Below are 23,811 nucleotides of genomic sequence, written 5' to 3' on the forward strand. Positions count from 1 at the left end.
TGAAGGGCCTAACTCATTCCTACTACTCTAGAGTCCAGTGGGGATGTGGTTTACACGACCCCAGCCATCTTGGCCTTGCTTACATTCAATGTTGGTTTGTATGCAGCTGCTTAGCCATAGACAAACCAACTCATGATGGTCTTGACCATAGACTGTATATACTGTACGAGTATATGGACTGAACAACGAGTGAAATGTGAAGCCGCTATGGGTTTAATGCTCTCTAGTGGCTGATACAAATTTTAATCACGCAGATTCCCATGTAAGGGAACGGATCAGACTACAAGCCTTCATTTCAAATTACACGTGTAATAATTTTTTTTTAGTAATTATGTTCTGACAATTCTGTAAGGTCCCCTCACATTAATATCTCTCCCAATATTTGTCCTTATGATTAACGGGTTTTATACAAGTTATTTGATGATTTTGAGTGTCGCGATTAGGTGATTGACGGTGTTTTGTTGTGAATTGACAGCTAGGTTAATGTTGACGGTCAAACATGAACGTACAGGCAGCTGACTCGACGTCAGCTATATTAAGCTTAACTTGACATTTTTTACTTTTCCACTGTGTTAATAACGTTGACTGTTCGATGTAATATTTTTGAAGTATGTTGGGGTCAAGTCCTTTTCAGCTAAGGTAGCTAGTTAAGTGGATTGCTTCTAGCATCAACTTCCGTAATGTTAGCAAACAAACTAGCAAACTAGTTTGTTGAAATGTCACCGAAGCACTTAGCATCAAACTTTGGGTTGAGTATTAAAATATTGTTCGTCGTGACACGTTGAATTAAGTGAACAACCTCCTGTAATTCGTAAAATATAATCGGTCGTTGTCAGTCACGTGTGTGAGACGTCTGTGATTGATTCGCCATTTTGGAGTTACTCCTACAGTGAGCGGTAGTTTTCAAGTAACTCATTAAATCAGCAGAGAGAATACCAAACCGAGACAAACGTTCGACGTGGTTGTCAACATGCATTTTTTAAAAGAAAAAAAAAAAGCAACAACAATAAAACACCACAATTAAACCTTACCACATGACATATGGTTTCCATAAGGTTAGCTAACCGCTAACTTCATTTGGTTTCCGGTGACAATGAAACAACCAAGAATAACATTTATGAAAATGTCACTGTAGTTTAAAGAATTTCTTATACTGTAGAAGGAGAAGTGGTAAGCAGGCTAAAGCACACAATGTAACTTAACGTATTAACAACACCAGATTAACTCATTTCTGCAGCTCTCCCTGGGTGTCTTCTTTACTGGACAACCAACCAACCAACGCATGGATACAACACTGACTACGTTAAAAGAAAGAAAAACAGGATTTTGAAACGAATATTAACAAAAGTCATGTTCTTACGTTTTGCGCTGCGAATTATTGGAGCCTCGTTAGATACGTTAGCTATCTCCCCCACTGGCTGTCCACAGCCCTTTTATCCAAGTTGGAAACCTAAAAAACTAGGTTAACCGTTTTGCCTTTTCTGTTGTGGAACTTATTAATGCAGTTTTTCACACAACACGATCGTACCACTTCACCAATAAATGGAAACGATCGCTGAGAAAATGCTCAGTTGACTAAACATCAGAGCCTTGACCACAGAAAAGCTCCAAATTGGCGATTAAACCGCATACACTTCGGTTGACATCTTTCAATGACCGATAGGCGAGTATTATATATCTCATCTTGAGTGACTGAATATGAAGGCTTTGGATCAGATGCTTCCTGTAAAGTCCTTTAGCTATTTTGCCTACGTTAAATGTCAGATTTTTTGCTGGGTAAACTGCTAATATAATTTTTGTGATGAAGAAATTAAGAGTTTCAGTCCAGAATGCGGTTGATGGAAATGAATGCACATATTTGACGTTTATGGGTAACAAGCTAATGAATTACAACGTGTCGTTTTATTATGTTGTTTTTGCTCCCCACTATAAGAGAGAGGGGGCGTGAACTAACAAATTTACTTGGCGATTGTGTGGCAATACAGCCCCGCCTACGGCCTCTACTGCGCATGCTCTGGCTCTAATTTTCATCTACTGTGCAAGCGCACCCAAGGTGGCAGCTCTCATGTCGGCCATCTTGGTGGCTTCAAAAAATTCACAATGGTAGTTAACGGTGACGTACCGTCCATTGTATATGCAGTGTATGGTCCTGACAGTCAGTTCCTCTGCTGTTGTTGCCCCTAGAGGTAGTTTGTTGACTCATACAACAGAGGATAGGCACTTTTATGCTTCAGGTCTTGGCAGCCCCAGTATTTACCAGTTTACTGCTACTTGGCTGAGCTGTTATTGCTCCTAGACGTTTCCATTTGAAAATATTTGCCCTGACAGTTGACTGGGGCAGATCTGCGGCACAGATTTAAATAACTTACTTGCAGCAAAGGTGGCATCCCATGGTAGTGCCACATTTAAATGCAGCAATGCGTATTGCTGAAACCCCGATAATTAAGAGGGGTCTTCACAGACATTTTTCTACATAGTTTATGTTGGATTGTATTTTACATAAAACGGCAGGACATATGCTTTAAATCACCACTAGGGGGCAGTAAAGTGTTAAAGTCAGAGGACATTCATTGTGTACACGGTCACATCTGGCACCTCTTGGGTGGTTTCCATATTTGTAATTACGAATGCCCTCTTTCTGCCATTTTTTCTCTATCTGTCTCTCTCTCTCTCTCCATCTCTGTGTAGACTCTCTTGGTGATTTGCCAGATCAGAAACTCCATTCTCAAAGCTTCAGAGGTCTGTCCTACTCTCTTTGCCCCAGTCAAGACTGCAGCACTAGCAAGAAACGTTCCCACTCCTTCACCTCAGGTACAGCCTTTCAAAGACTGTTGTACCCTCTTAGCTCCATTTGACTATATGTATAAAATATTTCACAGTGGAAGTAGATATCACTAGTAGATAACAGCAGTGTGTTTTGCTGGAACAATTTGGCTGACAAGATTAAACAAAGTAAGCGCACTGTTCTTTCCACTACCAAAGGAATTTTTGCCAGGCTTACCTTGTTGAATGTCTCTCTTAAAATATCTGGATTAATTAACATTTTAAGGAACCTTAATCTCTCCCTGTCTGCAGCAACATACCAAAGGATCAAGCCTGTTAGACTGCCCCCTAAAGGCAGAGGACAGGACAGCAACTCTAGCTACTCTGTGACCCTTTTTATAGGGGATGGAGAGAAGCCATCTGTGTGTAGCAGCACTGCACTGCTCCAGCCCATCAGCAGCAGACAGAAGTCCCCTGAACTGCCTCACATGAGCTATGCCAGCCTCCCACAATCTCAAAGTAAATCTGTCTTTAGGAAGTTCTTTGGGAAGAAGGACTAATTGGGGGCCTTAGTGACACAGTAGGCCAATATGTCACTGTTTCCATGTGCAGGGCACAACTGAAATGTTTGTTGTAGGTTTTTTGTTTTTACTTTGATATATATTTATGATTGAGATGGTGAGAACCATTGTAAGTTTTGAGGTGTTGTATGTTTGTGTCACTGAATCTCATAAAAATAGTCATATAAAACTGACAGATTTCTTGATGTTGGAGTAAAGCTTTTCACCTAACTTTCATTTAAAGATGTGAACTACTTGTGTGACAGTATATGATGAAAATAGGTTAAATGTCTTAGTGTTAATTCATTGACTTTAATTTTTCATTTTATGTCTGGATATATTTTTTCTCATCACTAATCATGAGCTTTGCTGTGTACTTTGAAATTTGTGTGGATTGAAGTTTATTTTCATGATTATCTTTCTTTCTGATATCCACTGGTTTGGTTCCTGTAAGGACAAGAAATTGAGGGATAGATCATTTACTGTGCCTTGTGGAAACTAGAGGAAATGTCTCTTTTCTATCTCATATAAATGTAAAGGAATTATTATTTTCCAAAGTCCCATAGACTGTGATATTATTTACAACCTGTAGTGTGATTGTATATTTGAATTTACACTCTGTCTGACTAAACCTTCACTGTCTGACACTTCTAACATGGAAGCACTGTTTTTTATTCAGACTGTATTCTGTGTTGATAAAGCATAGCACACAATAAATGGAGCGTACATATTCAATGTATATTTCACAAGACATGACCCTGTATTTTACAGGTTTTATTATGGCTGATGTGATTTATGGTCATAAATAGTTTATGTTCATGTTAATTCACAGGGATTACATCAGGTAAAGTGCCTATTTAAACCTCTTAGTGATCACTGCAGATGGGAATTTATTTTGGTTAAATGTTTTTCACTCAACCCTAAAGATATGTAATAAATGGTTTTGTTTGAATGCATATTACAGTTGCTACCCTACTAGTTAGTCTTCAGTTCAACACACTTGTATTGTTCACTCATTCTTTGTTTCTCTCTTTTTCACCATCCCCAAATAGGATTCTAAGATAATGACTTTTTCCCTTATTTTTGAAATATATCACAACATATGACAATATGATGACATGTGATAAGACTCAGAAATGCAATCACCATTTAAAAAATCTGCACACCAGACCAAAGACTTAGTCCACCAAGCTGAGCATTAAACATGGTTTTACATATGAAACGCTCTCATGACTTGAAGCTAGGAGTCACTCGGTACAAATCTAGTGTTAAAAGTCTGTGCAGACATAATTAGTGCATGTTTGATATAAAACTAAAATAAAAGAGAAGTTTTATGATAAATTGATAATAAAAAATGAATATTCAATTTATCAGCCTAAATGAATCAATTAAGCTGCAAAGGTTGAGAAAAGTCTGATAGTAAACAATGACCTTCACCATGTTTTGTATTAAGGGATTAGTGAGCATTAAATAATAAAATAATTAAATGTGCTCTGCACTAAAGCAGGAGAGTCTCTTATTGCAAGGATAAGAAATGTGTTTTCACATAATGGAGTTCTTTAACATCCCATAAACTAAGGCCGTTTTCTGGTGTTAGCATCACTTTGTTTGACATGACACTGATAAATGACTCTAGCTAAAAGGAGTACTGACTAGTTGTCACTCATCAATTAAGCCAGTGGTAGAGAACAATCCATCTCTTGCTCTAGCGCATGTCAGTGGGCTGTGGTGGCGTGAACAGGAGAGGAACTGGTCAATGGCAGGTCACAGGGTGTGTTGTCTCCACTATCCGAATTGAGGAGAGAATGATCTCCTACCATCCTCCTGCAAACAGGTCTAGCACATCACTTTATTGCAGATCTGATTTTACCTCCTTGTAATATATATGGGTGAAGAGCAAGATTTATTATGGGCAAATCCAGAGTCATAGTTGTTTGAACAGTCCAATGTCAGTGAACCAATACAAAGAGTCCGGGAATACATGATGAACTAAATAAAACAAAAGCACACGATGACAAACGGGATGCAGGCTTTGACAAAGAGGCTAGGATAAACGAAGGCTAGAATAAACACAAGGCTAGGAAACACAAACTAGGACTTACAAACAGGCTAAGAAGCACATGGAGACTAGAATTACAATTAGAATTACCAGCAAAACAGGCAAAAAGGCAGGGTGAATGTATGTATGTATATATATATATATATATATATATATATATATATATATATATATATATGAACTAATAAGAGTTAAACAAGACACAGGTGCTACAAATGAAGTGCGGAGAAAATGAAACACTGAACCAAAACAAAGACGAGAGACAGAAATACCATAACAATGAGGATGCTAGGTGGTGATTATATGCTGTCTGAAAATAAAAATGCCAATTTTAACCATTTCCTGCCACAATTGACCCTGTGTGTCATGAGAAAGTCTTTTCCCTGATGTGATTGATGTGTCCCTTAGGGGTCCACTCCTTGCCCTTTTTTGTTATTCTCACTGCTTCCCAGTATCTTGGTGTGTCATACCACACAGTGATTCATTAGACCCTAGATCAGATGTCTGGGCTATAGGAGTAGGAGTATGAGGAGTGTGAAGTGACTGGCAAATTAACTTTCCTTTGGTGAATTCCTTCAGGCTGGTATCTGTCATCAGCTTTACTCTTCAGAAGAAATGCATTAACAGGTATGTTTTGGTCCAAAGAAACAAAAAGCTCTTTAATATCTATTTTTTAGTCTTAGTTTTAGCTTTATCTAGAATATTCTAATTTTCAAAGTGGGTCTGCATGTGCTGTCTCTCTGGATAGTTGAGCAGTCTGAGCTCAGACTGGAGCTCTTGGCGGCAGTTGCTCAGGTCACCTGTGGTTCAGGCCTTTACTGTCACTTCTTTTCTGTGGTTCTCTTTCACTCCTTTGATCTGTACCTTCAGAGAGGAAACTGAACACTGCTGGTTTTAAAGGAAGACACGATGCAGTCCATGTGGTTTAACAATCACAGCGGGGTGGAAGTGCTTTTGGAAGAAAGATCAGCAGTTTGTGAACACATAATGTCAGATTTTTGGTGTTCACCATAACATAAGACCATGGTTATTTAAAAGTTAAAACTTTTTCTGGTTTCTGTAAATATTAAATAAATACTTAATTGAAATGCCTATAATATTGGAAACAGTTTGCTGCATTATTTAAATCTTATGATATCTAATCTCCACTATCATTTACAAACTTTCTAGGAAAGGACCAGATAATCAGATTGTGCACATCAACAATATAGAAATGAAACCAGATTCAAGACCTCTGAATAGGCTTATAAAGTCCTATGTGAACTACTATGATAGTAATGATATGGCTACAGATCCTGCCGCGACTGTCTGGCAATGCCACCCCATTGATGCCATCTGTATACATTCCCACATGCTGTTATAGGTGGCATGCATCCAAAAAATGACTGAGTGTTGGTAGGATGCCCTTCAGTGTTTTGAAAGTTAAAGTAGCTTTATGGAAATAGCTGTTTCCTACTGTAATGTTAACTAACCCAGTGCACTCTCAATTTTCAATCCTAACAGGGCTATTGTAAAATGCACTGCTGTTCTGTGGTGTTAACCATGTTTTTTTTTTAATATGATGTCCCAACATTGCACAAGCATGAATTCTTAAAGATGCTTCTTATCATGTCTTGCAAGTTACTATTAAAATATGTTAAGAAATATTAAAGCACCCCCCTATCTTCCATTATCATGTTTCATATTTGGATTGTCTCAGGATTTACTTTAATTCTGATTACACTTTTCACTATAATGCGTCCTGTGTGACCAGTTGAGCTCTGACCTTACCTTCCTGCTTAAAAAGCTCACCAACCCACACATTGTTTCTGTTTTCTTGAAACCTATTGTAAATGTGGTTCCTCACAGGCTATTAACAGTATATTATACGCTATCAAATATGTGCATAAACCGTCTATAGCAGGCAACAAATACTGGTTTATTTTGCAATATGTGATGCTCAGGCTCATGGCACACTCTTTTCTGTATAAAAGAAGCATTCAGTTTGGCTTCCTCCAGCTCCAGCTAAAGATTTTAAAGAATGTTTATGGGTTGAAAAAAGTGCATAATATCTCCTCTGCTTATCTCTGTAATAACTCCAGGACATGTCCGTGTACTCCTTTATTGAGGAAACTGGTCCAGTTGCCCTCTTCCTTACCTCCTTTGACAATGAGCAATAATGTAGAAGACCATTTATTTTGAGAAACTATTCAGGAATGAGAATCTGTCAGTGCAAATAAATTTTAAATGTGACATTAAACTGCTTTATTCTTGACCAGAAAACATGAAAGTTGGACTACTCCAAAGCCTTCAGAAATATGCGAGAGATTCTCCTAGATGTTGGGAAGAATTTATTACTGATTATCGAAACAAAAAAAAGTCAATAGCAGTATTCCAGAAACAAAACAAAACAGTCCCACAGAACTGATTCTTCCCAAGCTGCTTTTGCTTATTGTTAATGAGGATTTTTAGCAAGTTTTACCCTGAAGTGCCATTGTCTGTTCCGCCTGTCTTCTTGCCAGTTGGTATCTTTAGACATTCCTTCACTGCAGTCACAATTTCGTCAAAGACAGCATCTCTGTTCTCCTTCGTAATCTGTGTGATTTCAAAGGCAAAATGCAGGACATGAGTTCATTAACACTTACCAAACATTTGCCTTTTCTTTGTACCAAAACAACCACTAACACTAGTCAGCAAGAGAAAAAAATATGAGGGGAGTAATTTGCATTAAGCAATGTATAATATCTTGATGCCACAGTGGCAAAGAACCATAGTGAACTTTACTGTAACTGTGCTGGCCTACATCAGGCACTCTTGGCTGTTTGTCTGCACTGGAGACAGCACAGTTTTACATGCCTTTCGGTAGATCTTTGTGTGTGTGAGACATGCTGGTCTGTCCATGCAGACACATAAGTATGTTTTTTCCTTGTTGGTAAACAGCAAAAGTGTAACCCTGCCGAACCATTCCTCTGTTAATATACAGCTATGTAAATTACTTTACCTAGGAAAAATGAAATATATTACTGTTCAGGCCACTGCAGGTCAAACAAAGTTACCCTGGCACTTATTCATCAAACTTGTGTATCATGAAATGTGGTCATAAAATGGGCTTTAAAGCAAATTGATTGCATTCCAGTTTTTTTTTCTTTTCTTCTTTATAGCTTCTTTGATGCCAGTTATGAGGATACCAAATAACAGACCACTTGTTGCAGTGAGTGCAGACACAAGTACTTTTTAAAGCTTCAGTAAAATTTCTTTTCTTTTCTCCTGAATTAGTATGCTGTCCATTACTTCATTTCCTTCCATCTTCGGTTATCTGTGACATTGGTGGCACAGAAGAAGCGAGAGGCAAGTTAGAGCCAAAGTGCTCTTTATTCTCCATTCAATAAAATTAGGTAGAAGCTCCCACAGCAGTAGTCTGCTAATGTGCAGCGTCCTCTCCAGGGACATGCAGAATTAATAGTGGAGAAAACAAGAAACAGGTGTATCACATTAATAGGTAGGTGATTGTGAGCGAGGCAGGAATGAAGTACGGCCCCCCTCTGGAGTAGGCGTGTCCATCCTGACGGATGGCCGACCAACCTTGACAGAACCCCCCCGAAGACCCCGCCAGCCTCCTAGAGCGCAGCCGATCTGGCCACCGCGGAGTGGGCTTTAGTGGGTGTTTCCTGTGGAAAGAGGCAATGAGGTCGGGTTCCAACTGCAGTCCTCCAGGCCATACCCCTCCCAGTCCACATGGAGTCCATCAGATGGAGTCCATCAGAGTCCTTACCCTGTTCCTTCCACCTCCAGAGGTGGGGGCGGGGAGCCTGAGGAAATGCCCTCCTCTGTGAGGGGACCCTCCACCACCGGCTTCAGAGCCGGTATGTTGAAGGCCCTTGATGCTCGACTGCTCCCTGGTAGGCTAATTCGGTACGTGACGTCGTTAATCTTCCCGGTGATAGTATATGGGCCTTCGTACCTCGCAGCTAGCTTCCCTGTAGGACCTGCTTTACTGTCTTTCCTGGCTACCCATACTCTCTGCCCATGTCCATACTGTGGGGTCTCTCCCCTTCTCTTATCGGCTTTCCATTTATATACGGCAATCGCCTTGCACAGTCGCTGGTGTGTCTCATCTCATATCCGCTAGCTGCGTCTGCACCACTGTTCTAACGCAGGCTGCTCTGAGAGAGGGGGTTCCACAGGTAGAGCGGTGGTGGGTATCCAAGGACACACTCAAAAGGGGTTAGTGCCTGCATGGCACAGGGAATTCTGCAAGTATTTGGCCCAGGTGAGGTAAGTGCTTCACGTTTCAGGGTTTCACTGACTGTACAGATGCATAAACTTACCCAATAATTGATTCATTCTTTCCATCTGACCGTTCGGGGTGATAGCCGGACGTTAGGCTGACTGTGATGTTCAGCTTTCCGAGTGGTTCCTTCCACACCTGAGATGTAAACTGTGGTCCCCTGTCGGAAACGATATCTTCCGGCAAACCGAACTGTCTGACAACATGACGGAAGAGTAAATCCGCTGTTTCCAACACTGTGGGTAGACCTGACAGAGAACAAACTGGACCATCTTTGAAAACTGATTCACTATTTTCAGGATCACCATATTACCCTTGGAGATTGGTGATAAAATCCACAGCAAGGTGAGACCATGGTCTTGGGTGGGTTAGGCAGGGGAAGCAGCTTACCAGCGTGTGGAATGCATGGTGTTTTCCTACGAGCGCACTCCGCACAAGAAGCCACGTACTTTACCATGTCCCTGTTCATAGCCGGCCACCAGTAGTGTGCACCTAACAGCTGGCCCGTGCGCGTAGATCCTGGGTGGCCCGTTCCCATCGCTGTGTATACCCATGTGATGAAGGAGCCACGATGTCTGGGTGGCATGTAGAGGTGGTTGGGTGGACAGTGTGGGTGAGGGTTAGCAGCTTCTATCTGTCGATCTACCTCCCAGCTCAGAGATGCCAGGCTCTGAACAGGACACTTGGGCTTCTTGGTTGGACTGGTGAGAGAGCGCGTCTGACCTCACGTTCCTCTCTCCTGGTCTATAGGTAACGCTAAAATTAAATCTGGAAAAGAAGAATGCCTTGCCTGGAGTTCAGTCTTTTTGTGGTCTGGAGGTATTCTAAGTTTTTGTGGTCAGTGATCACCTTAAATGGGTGCCGTGCTCCCTCTAACCAGTGTCTCCACTCTTCGAAAGAGAGTTTCATCGCGAACAGTTCGTGATCACTGACCCCGTAATTCCTCTTGGCCGGGCTCAGATTCCTGGAGAGGTAGGCTATGGGGTACAGCTTACCTCCCTTTTCCTTGTGCTGAGACAGCACTGCACCCACTCCCACATCAGACGTGTCTACCTCTACCACAAAAGGCGTCCTTGGATCTGGCTGCTGCAGTACCGGCGTGATGGAAAAAGTATTTTTTAGCTCCTCAAATGACTTTACCACCTTGGGGTTCCAATTCAATCGCTTGATCTGCCCCCTGAGCAGAGCCATAAGGGGTTGAGCCAGTGTGCTGAAAGTCCTATAGAAAAAGTCTATAGAAAAAAAGTCTATAGAAATTAGTGAACCCTATGAAACGCTGCAGAGCCCTACATGTGTGTGGTCTCGGCCAGTCCTTGACTGCCTCCACCTTACCTGGTTGCATATGAACACTGCCCTCCTGGATGATATAGCCCAGGAGGTTTATCTCACTGCGGTGAAATTCACACTTCTTGGCTTTGCAGTATAGGAAATTACACAAGAGGGTAAGGAGGACAGAGCGCACATCACAAACATGTTGGTCCCAGGAGGAGGAATAGATCAGTATGTCATCGATATAAGCGACGATGGATCAACCCAAAAACTCCTTCAGGATCTCGTTAAGGTACGCTTGGAAAACAGAGGGTGTTGTGACTAGACCGCAGGGTAGGACTAGGTATTCATAATGTCCTGAGGACGTACTGAATACCGTCTTCCACTCGTCGCCCTCTCTAATCCTTATGAGATTATATGCGTTGTGCAGGTCTAGTTTGGTGAAACACCTAGCTCTCCTTTACTGCTCAAGTGCAGCTGGAACCAAGGGAAGGGGATATGGGTACTGCACGAGCAGTTTGTATAGCCCCTGGCAATCCACACAGGGTCTCAGACCCCCATCTTTTTTTTTCCACAAAGAAGATGCTGGTGGAGGCGGGGGATGTAGAGGGGCAGATGTATACCTGGCCCAGGGTTTCCATAATGTACTATTCCATGGTTCTTTCCTCCTCTTGGGAGAGCGGATAGACTCGACAAATGGGAGGTACTGCTCCCTCCATAAGAGGGATGGCACAATCCCAGTCACGATGGAGAGGGACCTGTGTGGCTTTAGCAGGGCTGAACACCTGTGCCAGATCCTCGTACTCTTAAGGAATGGTGAAGAGTTTATCAGCCTCTGGACTCTCAACTGATGTCACCTGCAGAGACACATTTTGGTTGGGAACACATTGTCCTTCGTAAGAGGGCTTCCAATGAAGGATGCGGTTCTCAGTCCACAACAGGTGCGGGTTGTGGAGACGTAACCACAGTAAACCTAGTGTAATAGGATGAGAAAGGGAGGAAAGGAGGTAAAAGGCAATGTTCTCAATGTACTCCACTTTTGTTTCAAGGCTTACATCAGGAGTGACGTGAGTAATGTAGCCTGACCCCACTGGTCCTCCGTCAAGCACTTGCATGCTTAGGAGGGAGGGTAATGTGATGGCTCTGATCACCAACTTCCTCGCGAACCCCCAGTCCATAATATTAACTGCGGCTCCGGAATCGACCAGTGCGAGGGCAGAAAGCAAACGGCCTTTATAAGAGACCCGAACAGGCATCTTAAATAATGAAAGGTTCAGAGAGTGACTCACCGGATTGCCTTTCTTCTTGCATTTCCCAGGCTTGTGCCCTATCCTAGCCACGCCGAGTTGCATAGGTTCCTCTGAGGCCAGCCCCTGGCCGGACGTTGTGGTCTCCTCCCAAGGAGGTAGTCCTTAGTGGAGGTGGTGGCGTCTTTCTTGCAGGAGTCGGTCGCATGTCATGGAGATGTGGATTATTTCGTTTAGGGTGGTAGCCTCCTATTTGCAGGCCAATTCCGCCTGTAGTTCCGCTCTCTTGCCATTTACGAATGCATCCACCTGAGCAGGTTTGTTCCAGTGGGCTCCAGCAGCTAGCATCTGAAATTCCATGGCATACTTGGTAGCAGGCATCAGTCATTGCCTCAGACGTAGCAGAGCCTGTCTGCAGAAGCTCCCCTGATGAGAGTGGTAAAACACCGATCTCAGTTCCTGGACGAATTTAACACTAAAGCAGTCCCACACGCCTTCCCTGTGAACCTGGAGATCATAAACACCACCTTGGCGTGATCTGGCATACGGGGTTGATATCCAAAAAAGAGTTCACACTGTACAATAAATACAACAACCCCTGTAAGCCTCAGGAGTGGCGATTACACCTTACATCACCTCCTGGATAGGCGAGGTAACGGGAGAAGTTGCACGCTGCTCAGGGCCCGTGGCCAGGCGATTCACATGCTGCCCAAGGCTTTGTACCAGAGAATGAATCTCTCCAATCTCCTGCCTTTGCTGCGCCAGTGCCGCCATCTGGGTAGCCAGCAGGTGAGCCCAATCAGGGCTGCTTGCCTCGCTTCCGGGGGGCTGCACATTCTGTGACGTTGGCGGCACAGAAGAATCGAGAGGCAAGTTAGAGCCAAAGTGCTCTTTATTCTCCATTCAACAAAATTATAAGTTAACCCACAAACAACTAAAAAGATAATATGTTCAGAGGTTCTGGGTAGTGGCGCACTAAGTAGAAGCTCCCACGGCAGTAGTCCGCTAATGTGCACCTAGCCCAGGGACTTGCAGAATTAAATAGCGGAGAAAACGAGAAACAGGTGTATCATATTAATAGGTAGAGGATTGTGAGCGAGGCAGGAATGAAGTGCGGCCCCTCTCTGGAGTAGTTGTGTCCACCCTGGCTGATGGCTGACCAACCATGTCATTACCAGAATGTTTTCTTTTTATTGGATCAGCATCGCAGCACCCACACATAATTGTTTCACATAATTATTTGAAGGGGGGGGGGATTAATTATTCCATATCATTGGCACATGTAAGAGAGTGTTGTTTGTATATTTGTTTCAGTACACTTCAAACCTATTAATCAACTGCACATGCTACATTACTGCTTATTTTGATATATGACAGTTCCATGAATCAGATATGGAGCAGTTCTCAAAATTTGAATACATAATCAGTTGTACATCATTGAATTCGGGTGTTCCAATCCCATCCATTGCCACAGATGTAAAACCAAGTACCTAGGGATGCAGACTGCTTGTACAAACATTTGTGAAAGAATGGGATGCTCTCAGGAGCTCAGTAAATTCCAGCATAGTACCTTGATAGGATGCTACCTGTGCAACAAGTCCAGTTGTGAAATGTCCTCGCTACTAAACATTCCACAGTCAACTGTGAATGGTATTATAATAAAGTGGAAATGATTGCGAAAGACAGCAACTCAGCCACAAAGTGGTAGGCCATGTAAAATGACAGAGCGGGGTCAGTGGATGCTGAGGCGCATAGTGCGCAGAGGTCGGCAGATTTCTGCAGAGTGAATCGCTACAGACCTCCAAACTTCATGTGGCCTTCAGATTAGCTCAAGAACAGTGCATAGTGAGCTTCATGGAATGGGTTTCCATGGCCAAGCAGCTGCATCCAAGCTTTACATGACCAAGCACAATGCAAAGCGTTGGATGCAGTGGTATAAAGCACACCACCACTGGACTCTAGAGCAATGGAGACGTGTTCTCTGGAGTGATGAATCACGCTTCTCTGTCTGGCAATCCAATGGACGAGTCTGGGTTTGCCGGTTGCCAGGATAACAGTACTTGTCTGACTGCACTGTGCCAAGTGTAAAGTTTTGTGTAGGGGGGATTATGATGTGGGGTTGTTTTTCGGGAGCTGGGCTCGGCCCCTTAGCGCCAGTGAAAGGAACTGTTAATGCTTCAGCATACCAAGAGATTTTGGACAATTTCATGCTGCTAACTTTGTGGGAACAGTTTGTGGATAGCCCCTTCCTGTTCCAACATGACTGCGCACCAGTGCACAAAGCAAGGTCCATAAAGACATAGATGAATGAGTTTGGTGTAGAAGAACTTGAAGGGCCTGCACAGTCTTGACCTCAACCCAATAAAACACCTTTGGGATAAATTAGAACGGAGACTGTGAGCCAGACCTTCTCATCCTTCTCATGTCTGACCTCACAAATGCACTTCTGGAAGAATGGTCAAAAATTTCCATAAACACACTCCTAAACCTTGTGGAAAGCCTTCCCAGAAGAGTTGAAGCTGCTATAGCTGCAAAGAGGCTGACATCATATTAAACCCTATGGATTAAGGTTGGGATGTCACTCAAATACATATCCTTGATGTATCTTTGAAGAAAAAGTGTAATTGTTTCCAAAAAACTTAAATAAGTAAAACATGCAGAGAGTGCAATTGCACTCACTTACAATAAGAGCACTACACTGTGCGCACAATTATTAAGCAAGGGAGTATTTTGACCCTATAATCATTTTAATACATATTGTCCAACTCCAATCTGTATAAACTTGAATGCTTATTGGGTTTAAGCATATCAGGTGGTGTGTATTTGTGTAATGAGAGAATGTGTGGCCTAAGGAGGTCAACACCCTATATCAAGGTGTGCATAATTATTAGGCAGCTTCTTTTCCTCAGGCAAAATGGGTCAAAAAACTGACTCTCAAAAGTCAAAAATTGCAAAAGGTCTTTTAAAGGGATGCAGCAAAATTGCTAAGATATTGAGGTGTGATCACAGAACCATCAAATGTTTTGTTGCAAATGGTAAACAGAGTTGCAAGAAACACAAATTAAGTGCCAAAGACACAAATTAAGACACAAATTAAGTGCCAAAGATTTGAGAAGAATATGGGCCTGTGGCTGGATCAGTAACAGGCACAGAGCTCCACTTTGACTCAGAAGCCAGCAAGGTGGAGGTGGGTTACTGCTATGGGCTGGTATTATTAAAGATGGACAAGTTGCACCTTTTCGGGTTAAAGATGGACTCAAAATCAACTCCAAAACCTACTGCCAGTTTTTAGGAGACACTTTCTTCAAGCAGTGGTACAGCACAAAGTCTGCATCTTTCAAGAAGACTATTACTTTTATGCAGGTCAATGCTCCGTTGCATGCATCAAAGTACTGCACCACATGGCTAGCCAGTAATGGCCTTAAAGATGAAGGAATAATGACACCTTTCCTCACCTGCCCTAAACCCTATTGAGAACTTGTGGGCCCTTCTTAAATAGGAGATTTACGGTGAAGGAAACCGCTCTCTCAACAGTGTCTGGGAGGCTGCGGTTGCTGCTGCACAAAACATTGATTGTCAATAAATTAAGAAACTGACAGACCCCATTCCTGTTATTGAAAGGAAGGGTGGCTATATTGGTCACTTTTTTTTTAAATGTCAGAAATGTTTATTTGTAAATTGAGTTGTTTGTTTCTTATTCTCACTTTAACAGATGACAATAAACAAGTGAAATAGGAACATTTCTGTTGGTCATTTAGATGCATAATAAATCTGCACAAGAATAGCTGCCCAATAATTATGTGTACATAGATATTTTCCAAAACCTCTCTTTTAATTTCTTAAATATTCAGGTTTGAGGTTTATTAACATTTTGGATTGCCCGAGAGCACTGTAGTTGTTCAATAATAAAATGAATCCTCAAAAATACAACTTGCCTAATAATTGTGTAAACGCAATAAAAAAAACATCGCTGATATGAACATTACTACCAACATAGATGTGCAAAAGTAAAAAATAAAACTGAAAGAATGCTTTAATTAAATTGAAAATTTTGTGCAGGTTAAAATCCAACACATACTTACCATAAAGACCTTGACATCCTTCCTTGCCCTTATCTCCTCCACTAGGCCCAGGGGTTTTCCTTTAGGGGTGGGGATGGTTCCCAGAATGCAGTCTGAGCTGTCCAGAGCTTGCCTAACAGCCTGGATAAATGTCTGGCTGAAGAGTTCCATCTTCCCAATCTCATCAATGACAAACACTCTCCTGCTTCCCTCACCCATCTGTGAGAAGGAATGCAGGACAAGAATGAACACCACAACACATTTAAAATGTCCTCTGTGGAAGCCAATTGAGTAAAGGTTTTCACTATCTCCAAGTCAAGATTCATGCAAATATGATACTTGATTCTAATCTACACTAACATGAAAATGTTCCAAATGTTCCCAAAGAGGAAAACTGAATCAATTAAATTATAGCTACATAGCCTACATGAAAGGTAAAACACATACACCACATGGAAGCAACATGCTTTATAAGTTTAAACAGATTTTAATACTTTAAACAGAACAGGTTGAACAGGTTTGCAGGTGAACCTTGTACCTAAAATATTATAACTTGGCTCAGAATGCTCAATATTGTTGTTGTTATAATTTTGCTCAAAGTTAAATACATTTGTGTGTTTACTTACATTCTGGAAAAGCGGCAGAGCAAGATTTTCAAATGAAGAAAGATCAACAACATACTGGCTGACCTTATATGCACGTTTCCCAACTGAGCCTTCATTTCTAATATAAAAGACAAAATGCTGGTTGGAAGAGCTACAGAAAGAGGGTTGGATTGTCATTTACTGAGAAAATGTCATACCCCACTCTGGACAGGGGTCCTCTTTCTCCAGTCACTGTGACTACATCGAAGCCCACTCTCCTCCCACTCTCTCTAACCTCCTCTGTATAAAATCCATTGAGGCTCACACCACCAGAAACCATCACCTCACACACCTTCTGGACTAGTGTGGTCTTCCCAACCCCTGAGTAAGGTCACTCAATGTCATTCAAAACTGATATGTTACAAGTAGGGACAATGGCATTCAAAATTAATATAAAGTTAGCTATAGGAATTGCACTGAAAATGTCTGTAACGTTACATAGCTAGATACTTAAACAAGACTAAATTTACTTTCAGGAGGGCATAGATTATCCTTTGTGAATTACATACTGCGATTGGAGTTTTTACTTATTTCACACGAGACACAAGACTAATGTTTACATTCATGTGTATATCACGCTGAGTGGGGAAAATTCGCTAGATAAAAGCTACTATCATATAACTTACGTTACCTGCCTATTCATCACAAAACAGGGATAGCAGCTACAGCTAAAGTATGCACCCAGTGGATTGTTTATGAACCCTCTCAAAGCGAATTTAAAACGCGATCAATGACGTATTAACTGGATTGATTAGAAAGCTACCTGGAAGACCTGTCAAAAAGACGTGTTTTATCATTGTAAATGTAAAGACTTATTTGCTGAATCCACTAGAAGGCATACACGTATGTCAGCTTAAGCAGAAACTTTCTAGAGAACCGTCTCTCAGTAATGTCTTCCGGGTTTGTCAGACGCTAGAGACGTCCACGAGCGAGTCCATTGTGAATGGGGGTGAATGGAGCTCAATTGAGCTAAACAGCTAAAAAGAAATAATTAAAATAGTTTCTTGCTCAGACATTTCTTATAGCAAATCGGTTTGGACAGTAGGACACTAGCATTTCTGCTACTTCAACATCATCTCACCAACCAATAAGCGCTCAGCAGAAATACTGCCCCAAACCCGTGTACTGTAGGAAAAAAAAAAAGATACATTTTCTTTGCTATTTTAGTTTAATGCTATGCGTCTACTTTCCAAAATTAAAGTACGATCATAGCCAAGTGGTGAGATCTATTTGAATAACCTTTTTAGCCGTTTAGCTTTATTCACCCCCATTCCTTTTGGATTCTCTCGCGGGCGGCTCTGTGGTCTGACAAACCCGGAAGGCATTTTTATTTGCAAGAAACCACATATAAATGAAGAAAAGTATATCAAAAGAAAGAAAAAAACAAACAAAAAGAACAACAAAAGAACAAAAGAATATCACCAGGATTCATATAGAACTGAAAAGCTTTAACATGGATTTACAATGTTTTTGTTTTGCTGCAGACACAATTTCACTAATATAGACATGTAATTACATAGATTCGTGCGTTCAAAGGACATGTGTGAACATATTATTAGCTATACTTATAATCAAGTTTATTATAAAGCAAGCATCGGGGTTAAGTAAAGGGTCACCAAAAAGAAATTTTAAAAAGAGGCCAGCCTAGAAAAAAATAAGAAAATAGACCATAAAGTAGGAAATAAGTGTTCAATGGATTCTGTAACCCTTTTACAAAAAAACAAACAAAACAAAAAAAACAAGCAACACACACACACACACACGCAAACTCAAATAGAAACATTTACTCTAAGTTCCATTAACAGGGTAGCAAAGTACCATTAACAGGGCAGCATCTATACAATATTTTATAAAGTCCAAATTGAGCGGTTGTTTTATCTTCCAGATGACCTCTGAAGGTTTACTAATGGATTGGATTTATGAGATAAACGCTGCCTTATAAAATTATTGTCTGTCACGCAACCGCCCTCAGTCCGTGACTACAACTCCCTTCTTCCCCGGTACAACCTCGCCAAATCCTCATCATCAGTTTACTAGTGTCATCTGTGTCCAATCTCTGCTACGCTATTTATTCTCTCCGGTTCCATTCATTCCCTGCGAAGTATTATCGCTGATCTATCTCGTGTACTTAGCGATTCCCTGTTGTGTATATATCTGGCTATTGCCCTCGCCTGTTTCGCTACAAATAAAACTCGGCTATCCGCAAGCGTCTGGCCTGTTCTAAGATGTCGCTTTGTCACATTTCTTATCCACTGAATTAATACCATTTACAGAAATCACTGCTCTTTAAAGACAAATATTTTGTAACATTGTGATTACCTTTAAGCAAAGAGAGATCATCAGGGACAGAGTGGCAATTGTCCACTCCACAAATTCTGATTTAACTTCCTGCATTATGGTTCCCATCCACGCGCAAAATAACCCACAAAACATGCAACACTCCTTAAGGAAAAAAATAAGAGGGTTGTCAAAATAATTAGCCATATACAAAATAAAATGAATGATTTAGTTCGTTAAAGATACTTCTATAGTTTATTTACACAACTAGTGACAAATTGAAGAAAGAAAAAGTGATACACATTACAATGCAACAAAACATATAACTCAGACTCTGCTCTGTTTAAAGAACAAAAATAATCAAAATAGGTTACATAAAATAGTTTTTTTTTTATCAGGACATCCAAATCTTACAATGCAATATACACATTTATAAAATCATTGTTCATAAAGAAATAGAAGTGGTCATGTGAATGCAAACATACTTAATACAACAATCACAAAAACTGTCCCTAGCCATTACATATACAGAGACGACAAATCAGTCAAAATGGGACTGAATCTGTCAGATTGTGTAGCCTGGAAGCTTGTTGATCACCAGATCGGAAATAGGTTGATATTTATTCTGAAAGCCCAAAGAAGCCAGTGTATCCTTTTCCTCATAAGGATCTGGAGAGTAGATTGACTCCAACACAAAGTCATTAGAAGGTATACACCTGTACATCGAGTGCTCTCTCTCAAGACGTCTGGGGAAACTCTGAGATTTAGGATCCCTTTGCCAATGTCTGGAACTGCTAGAAATGGATGCCGACAATCTGATGTCATCTGATGATGTACTGAAAATGGAAGTTTTAAGATGAGGCTTCATTATATGGGTGCCTTTGAGAGACAACTTTGGAGAGAGTGACATTTTGACAATAACAGCATGTGATGTATTTCCATGGAAGGAGCAGCTAGCGCTTGAGCTACAACTTGAAACATGTCCCCTTTGGGATCTGTCAGGCTCAGGACTGCTGAATGGGGCAGGTGATCCATCTGTGGGATCAAGACTGGTAAAATCTTCTTGGTACTCATCTGACTCCACACTATTATGTGTGGAGGCTGGTCTGTAACTTGTACCACAGGGTCTGCTGTCCTCTCTATCACTGTCCCTAGTGTTTAGCATGTCACAGTTGGTTTGATTTAGATAAAGGGAACTGGTGTGATTGTTTCTGGCTGGAAGTTCATCATTGTAAGTGTTTTGTCTAAACATACTGGGAATGTGGACTTGCACCTCTTTGTCTGAATTATAATAGAAACCTTTTGCCTTTAATGAATTTAAGGAAATAGGCTGATTGGTAATGTTTTTACAAGCGCTTGTGTTTTTCTTTAGGTTTGATATAACTTCAAGTGGTGCAGGGTTAATTTCAAGATTGCTAAACAGTTTTCCAACAGACTGATTTTTGTCTCTTTTAAAAATCTGGCTGGTTGAATTCATTTTTTTACATTTGGGAGATTTTTTTTTCTGTGATCCTAATTTTTTATTTTTAAACTGTTCTCTGCATTCATGCTTTGTCATGTCCAGCTTTACCTGCTTAAGTCGAAGATGGAAGGTACGAGTTAAGCCATACCCAAGCTTGCTTTTGTGGTATGGTCTTTCTTGTTGACCTTTAAGGGGCACATGAGAGGTACTCTGTCTAGGACTAAGTAATTGAACTGCTGTTTGAATTGGAGAAGCAGCGGTTTTCAGGTACCCAGTTTTGTCTATATTCCCTGAAGCAGGGGTAGGAGAGGGTTGTTCTGCAGAAGTACACAACCATACTAGATTGGGGGGAACTGAAAATGGATGTTGCTGTTGATGTGTCTGGTCACTAAGATGTGAAAGTTCACCAATAAGAGCATTCAGTAGAGGCAACTGTAGAATGGCATCCCCAAGGAAAGAAGGCACAGTGTGACTATGTTGTACTGCTACATCAGAAACTAGCCTGTTCTGTTCACCCCTCTTTGGTCCATTTATTTGATAAGTGCATTCCATTTCAGCTGACGTCACCATATCCTCTGTATGCTTGTTGCTCAGATTTGCCAGTCTGAAACTTTCCATTTCAGCATGTCGATTTTTCTCTCTGCAACAGTAAAATAGAGGTGGAGGGCAAAATGTATGCCACAGCAGTTCACCACATTCTACTTCAGTAACAACTGATATATCTTTCTTTTTGATGTATTCAGTCTGGGTAGTCTCTGCTGCATCATGTGTTACTTTTGTCTCAGACAACAGAACCTCTGTTGATTGCTCATCTGGCTGTGAGGGAGCATTACAGGTAACGTTCTCAGGCAAGCATGGTTGAATTTCATCTGCTCCATTGTTCTCTGTAGATGTACTGTTTGGTTTCAGAGAGGCACATATTTCATCGAGCTTGCTCTCGGATATCCGAGGAATTAAACTCGCCCCTAAACTCACTATTTTATAAGCAAGTGAAATTGCTCCTATATTTTCACCCTTGAGATTCAAAATAGGGCTAATTACTTTTTCCCCGTAAGACGCTGGTGTCCAAATTCCACGTTTTTCTACGTCTAGCTTGACGCGGTTGGTCAGTTTTGCAAGAGATATCACCGAACTTCCAATTAATTTCGGAATAGTACCGCTTACATCCAGCAGCATGGTATAGAGAGGGGTGTTCGATAAATGAGCGTGGAGTGAATTTAGATTGATTTCAAACAAGCATGACTTGCCTTTTTTGAAGGAATATACAAAACTGTTTTCCTCGGAATACAAGTACGTTTCAGACAGTAAGTGTACTTTTTCAGAAACTGGTTTTGATGAAGGGTCATCATTTTCTGAGTGGTAAATCAAAAGCGTGGGAAAATCCAAGAGACGCATGGCAACTGCAGGCTCCATATTAATTTTACGAGTGTTATCAACGCTAACATATTCCACAAAGAGCTCGAAAGAAAACAAAGTTTGATTTGTGTCTGCCATACTCCTTGCTAGAGTCTATGTCCAATAACACCGTCTTACGTTTATTAGCAAAAAGGTTATTAAGCAAAAATAAACTTAATCCGAAAAAGAACGAACTCCAAATAACCTGTCTCATAGCCACGTTAGCACGGTCGCATCTTCTTACGTAATGCGCAACCGAGGTTCGACGGGAATAGTAGTTCGCAAATGTATCTTCTCCCCAGTAGCCACAGACACATAGTAGGCTATAGGCTTGTGTTTATGCATTTTGTTTTCAATGTAATTTAACATATATGAAAGTGTTTGCCGTGAAGTCTGATCTCCTGCAATAGTTTCAACCTAACACGCAAGTTACTGAGCGGTGTTTGTCAGTAGGCTGCCCTACTTAGCTAGTCGTCCATTATGTTAGTAACGTAAACTAAATGATAAACTTTTCATATTGCATTACTTGATTAAATTTAGCTCGGAATATTAATTTAAATCGTAAAGGCTATGACGACGACGTTTTGAGTTTGGCAACGTTTCAACAAATCATCGCGGGAACTGAAGAAGGTGGAGCTATTAGACCAAGTGATTACACCGGCTTCGTTGTCGGAAGAGAAGTGGTAGTAGTCGGATGGATTGTATTTTCAGTGGGGGAGAGGGGCAAATAAAAATGTAGCAAGCTTTATTTTTAAAAATGCTTAATGGAATTATAACGACATTCGGTTGTTTCATTTGCATCTGCTAAATTCGTAAACTATGGGGATTTTTCCCCCCCAATGCTGAAGGTAAGGTTACATCTTTGTTCACTTTAGGAGTTCACTTTAGGCTAGAGGCAGCATCCAGTGATAAGCAAATGCTGAAGTTACCTTTTGTTCTGCCATGAATTATTTTTGTTGTATTTAGTGTGACAAAACAGCTCAAGTTCTTTGGTAAAACACCGACATATATGTTAAAATATTGCCAAAGGTGTTGTAAAGCTGTTCCTTTCGTCTTCAAATATGATACGATTCTTATAAAGCAGTGGCCAGCGTATAGCACACTTCATTATTTTTCCGTGGTGCGTTGAGTGTTATAATGTGCTTTAATAATAGAACATCAAAGCCTACCATTATATTTGCGCGTTTAGTTTTGTCCGATTTATTCTCGTTTGTTCTTCAGTGCTCACTCTTGAGCACGCGAGCACCTGTTTTATTATTATTTTTATTATCATCTCAAGCTTCTTGTAAAACATACGGCATCGCGGTGCTTTCAATTGTTCTTTTTCTTCACAAAATCAAAAACCTTTTTGAATTTACGTTTTTTGCCTCTTTACTTTGTTAGGACGCTGCGCAAATAAATTAGGCCTAGAGGTTTTAAAAGATAATGCCAAGTCAGTCAAAACACTCGGATACACTTTAGTTCTGGTAAACCTAGTAGGTCAATAAACGTGATCAGTCCCAATTTCTATATAAAAATGCTGTATTTTAATTGCGATGATGCTATGCTTATCACCACAAGAGGGCTCTTGACACGCATGTTTAAGCCTAATGTTTTGAAAGCTTTTTGAAGATCTTGCGAGGTTGGAGGTTAGCTACATGGCTGTCAGGACCTTCTGATCTTGTCAAATTGGAACTAAAGTGAAAAGATCTGTTTGATCCCTCTCCCTGAGGCTGTTTAAGAGGCCTGCCTACTTCAGAGAGTGAACTAGGCTTAGAATTACTTGCAGAACAACACATAACCTGAGCAAAATGGGTAAGGGTTTTAA

The 23,811-nt window shown here is 41.0% G+C and overlaps 4 protein-coding genes across 21 annotated transcripts in view; 2 read left to right on the forward strand and 2 right to left on the reverse strand.

Moving 5' to 3' along the window:
• Nucleotides 1-4,058, forward strand: part of mymx (myomixer) — a 43,638-nt gene extending 39,580 nt beyond the window's left edge. For 8 of the 10 annotated variants that reach the window (XM_081725242.1, XM_081725238.1, XM_081725243.1 and 5 more), the window contains 2 exons: nucleotides 2,689-2,811; nucleotides 3,076-4,058. In XM_081725242.1, the coding sequence (XP_081581368.1) occupies nucleotides 2,689-2,811; nucleotides 3,076-3,323 (371 nt within the window). In that variant the 3' untranslated portion in view covers nucleotides 3,324-4,058. The remainder of the gene's footprint in view (nucleotides 1-2,688; nucleotides 2,812-3,075) is intronic. The other 2 variants (XR_014126722.1, XR_014126720.1) reach the window with 2 other exon arrangements.
• Nucleotides 4,059-6,299: 2,241 nt separating this feature from the next.
• ntpcr (nucleoside-triphosphatase, cancer-related) lies at nucleotides 6,300-18,118 on the reverse strand. Of its 3 annotated transcripts, none has more exons than XM_081725249.1 (6): nucleotides 17,634-17,957; nucleotides 17,029-17,191; nucleotides 16,853-16,949; nucleotides 16,248-16,445; nucleotides 7,844-7,956; nucleotides 6,300-6,333 (listed from the first exon to the last, which is right to left on the reverse strand). In XM_081725249.1, exons 1-6 carry the CDS (start codon nucleotides 17,665-17,667, stop codon nucleotides 6,315-6,317), a joined length of 624 nt encoding a protein of 207 aa, XP_081581375.1. In that variant the 5' UTR covers nucleotides 17,668-17,957; the 3' UTR covers nucleotides 6,300-6,314. The 3 variants fall into 3 exon arrangements, with proteins under 3 accessions (XP_081581375.1, XP_081581374.1, XP_081581376.1); XM_081725248.1 differs by lacking the exon at nucleotides 6,300-6,333 and adding an exon at nucleotides 7,612-7,694 and having other exon boundaries at nucleotides 17,634-18,118; XM_081725250.1 differs by lacking the exon at nucleotides 6,300-6,333 and adding an exon at nucleotides 7,612-7,694 and having other exon boundaries at nucleotides 17,502-17,637.
• Nucleotides 18,119-19,398: 1,280 nt separating this feature from the next.
• Nucleotides 19,399-22,554, reverse strand: map10 (microtubule associated protein 10). The gene has a single exon (XM_081724456.1). The coding sequence runs from the start codon at nucleotides 22,101-22,103 to the stop codon at nucleotides 19,713-19,715; it is 2,391 nt and encodes a 796-aa protein (XP_081580582.1). The 5' UTR covers nucleotides 22,104-22,554; the 3' UTR covers nucleotides 19,399-19,712.
• The window catches only part of LOC113588360 (signal-induced proliferation-associated 1-like protein 2), an 80,296-nt gene continuing 78,281 nt past the window's right edge, over nucleotides 21,797-23,811 (forward strand). For 6 of the 7 annotated variants that reach the window (XR_014126419.1, XR_014126420.1, XM_081724453.1 and 3 more), the window contains exon 1: nucleotides 22,691-22,852. The gene's annotated coding sequence lies outside the window, so the exon portion shown is untranslated. Of the gene's footprint in view, nucleotides 21,914-22,690; nucleotides 22,853-23,811 lie in introns of those variants that run through there. The other variant, XM_035531596.2, reaches the window with a different exon arrangement.

The sequence above is a fragment of the Electrophorus electricus genome, chromosome 12 (assembly GCF_041902795.1).
Source record: "Electrophorus electricus isolate QZ-2024a chromosome 12, ASM4190279v1, whole genome shotgun sequence".
Taxonomy (NCBI): domain Eukaryota; kingdom Metazoa; phylum Chordata; class Actinopteri; order Gymnotiformes; family Gymnotidae; genus Electrophorus; species Electrophorus electricus.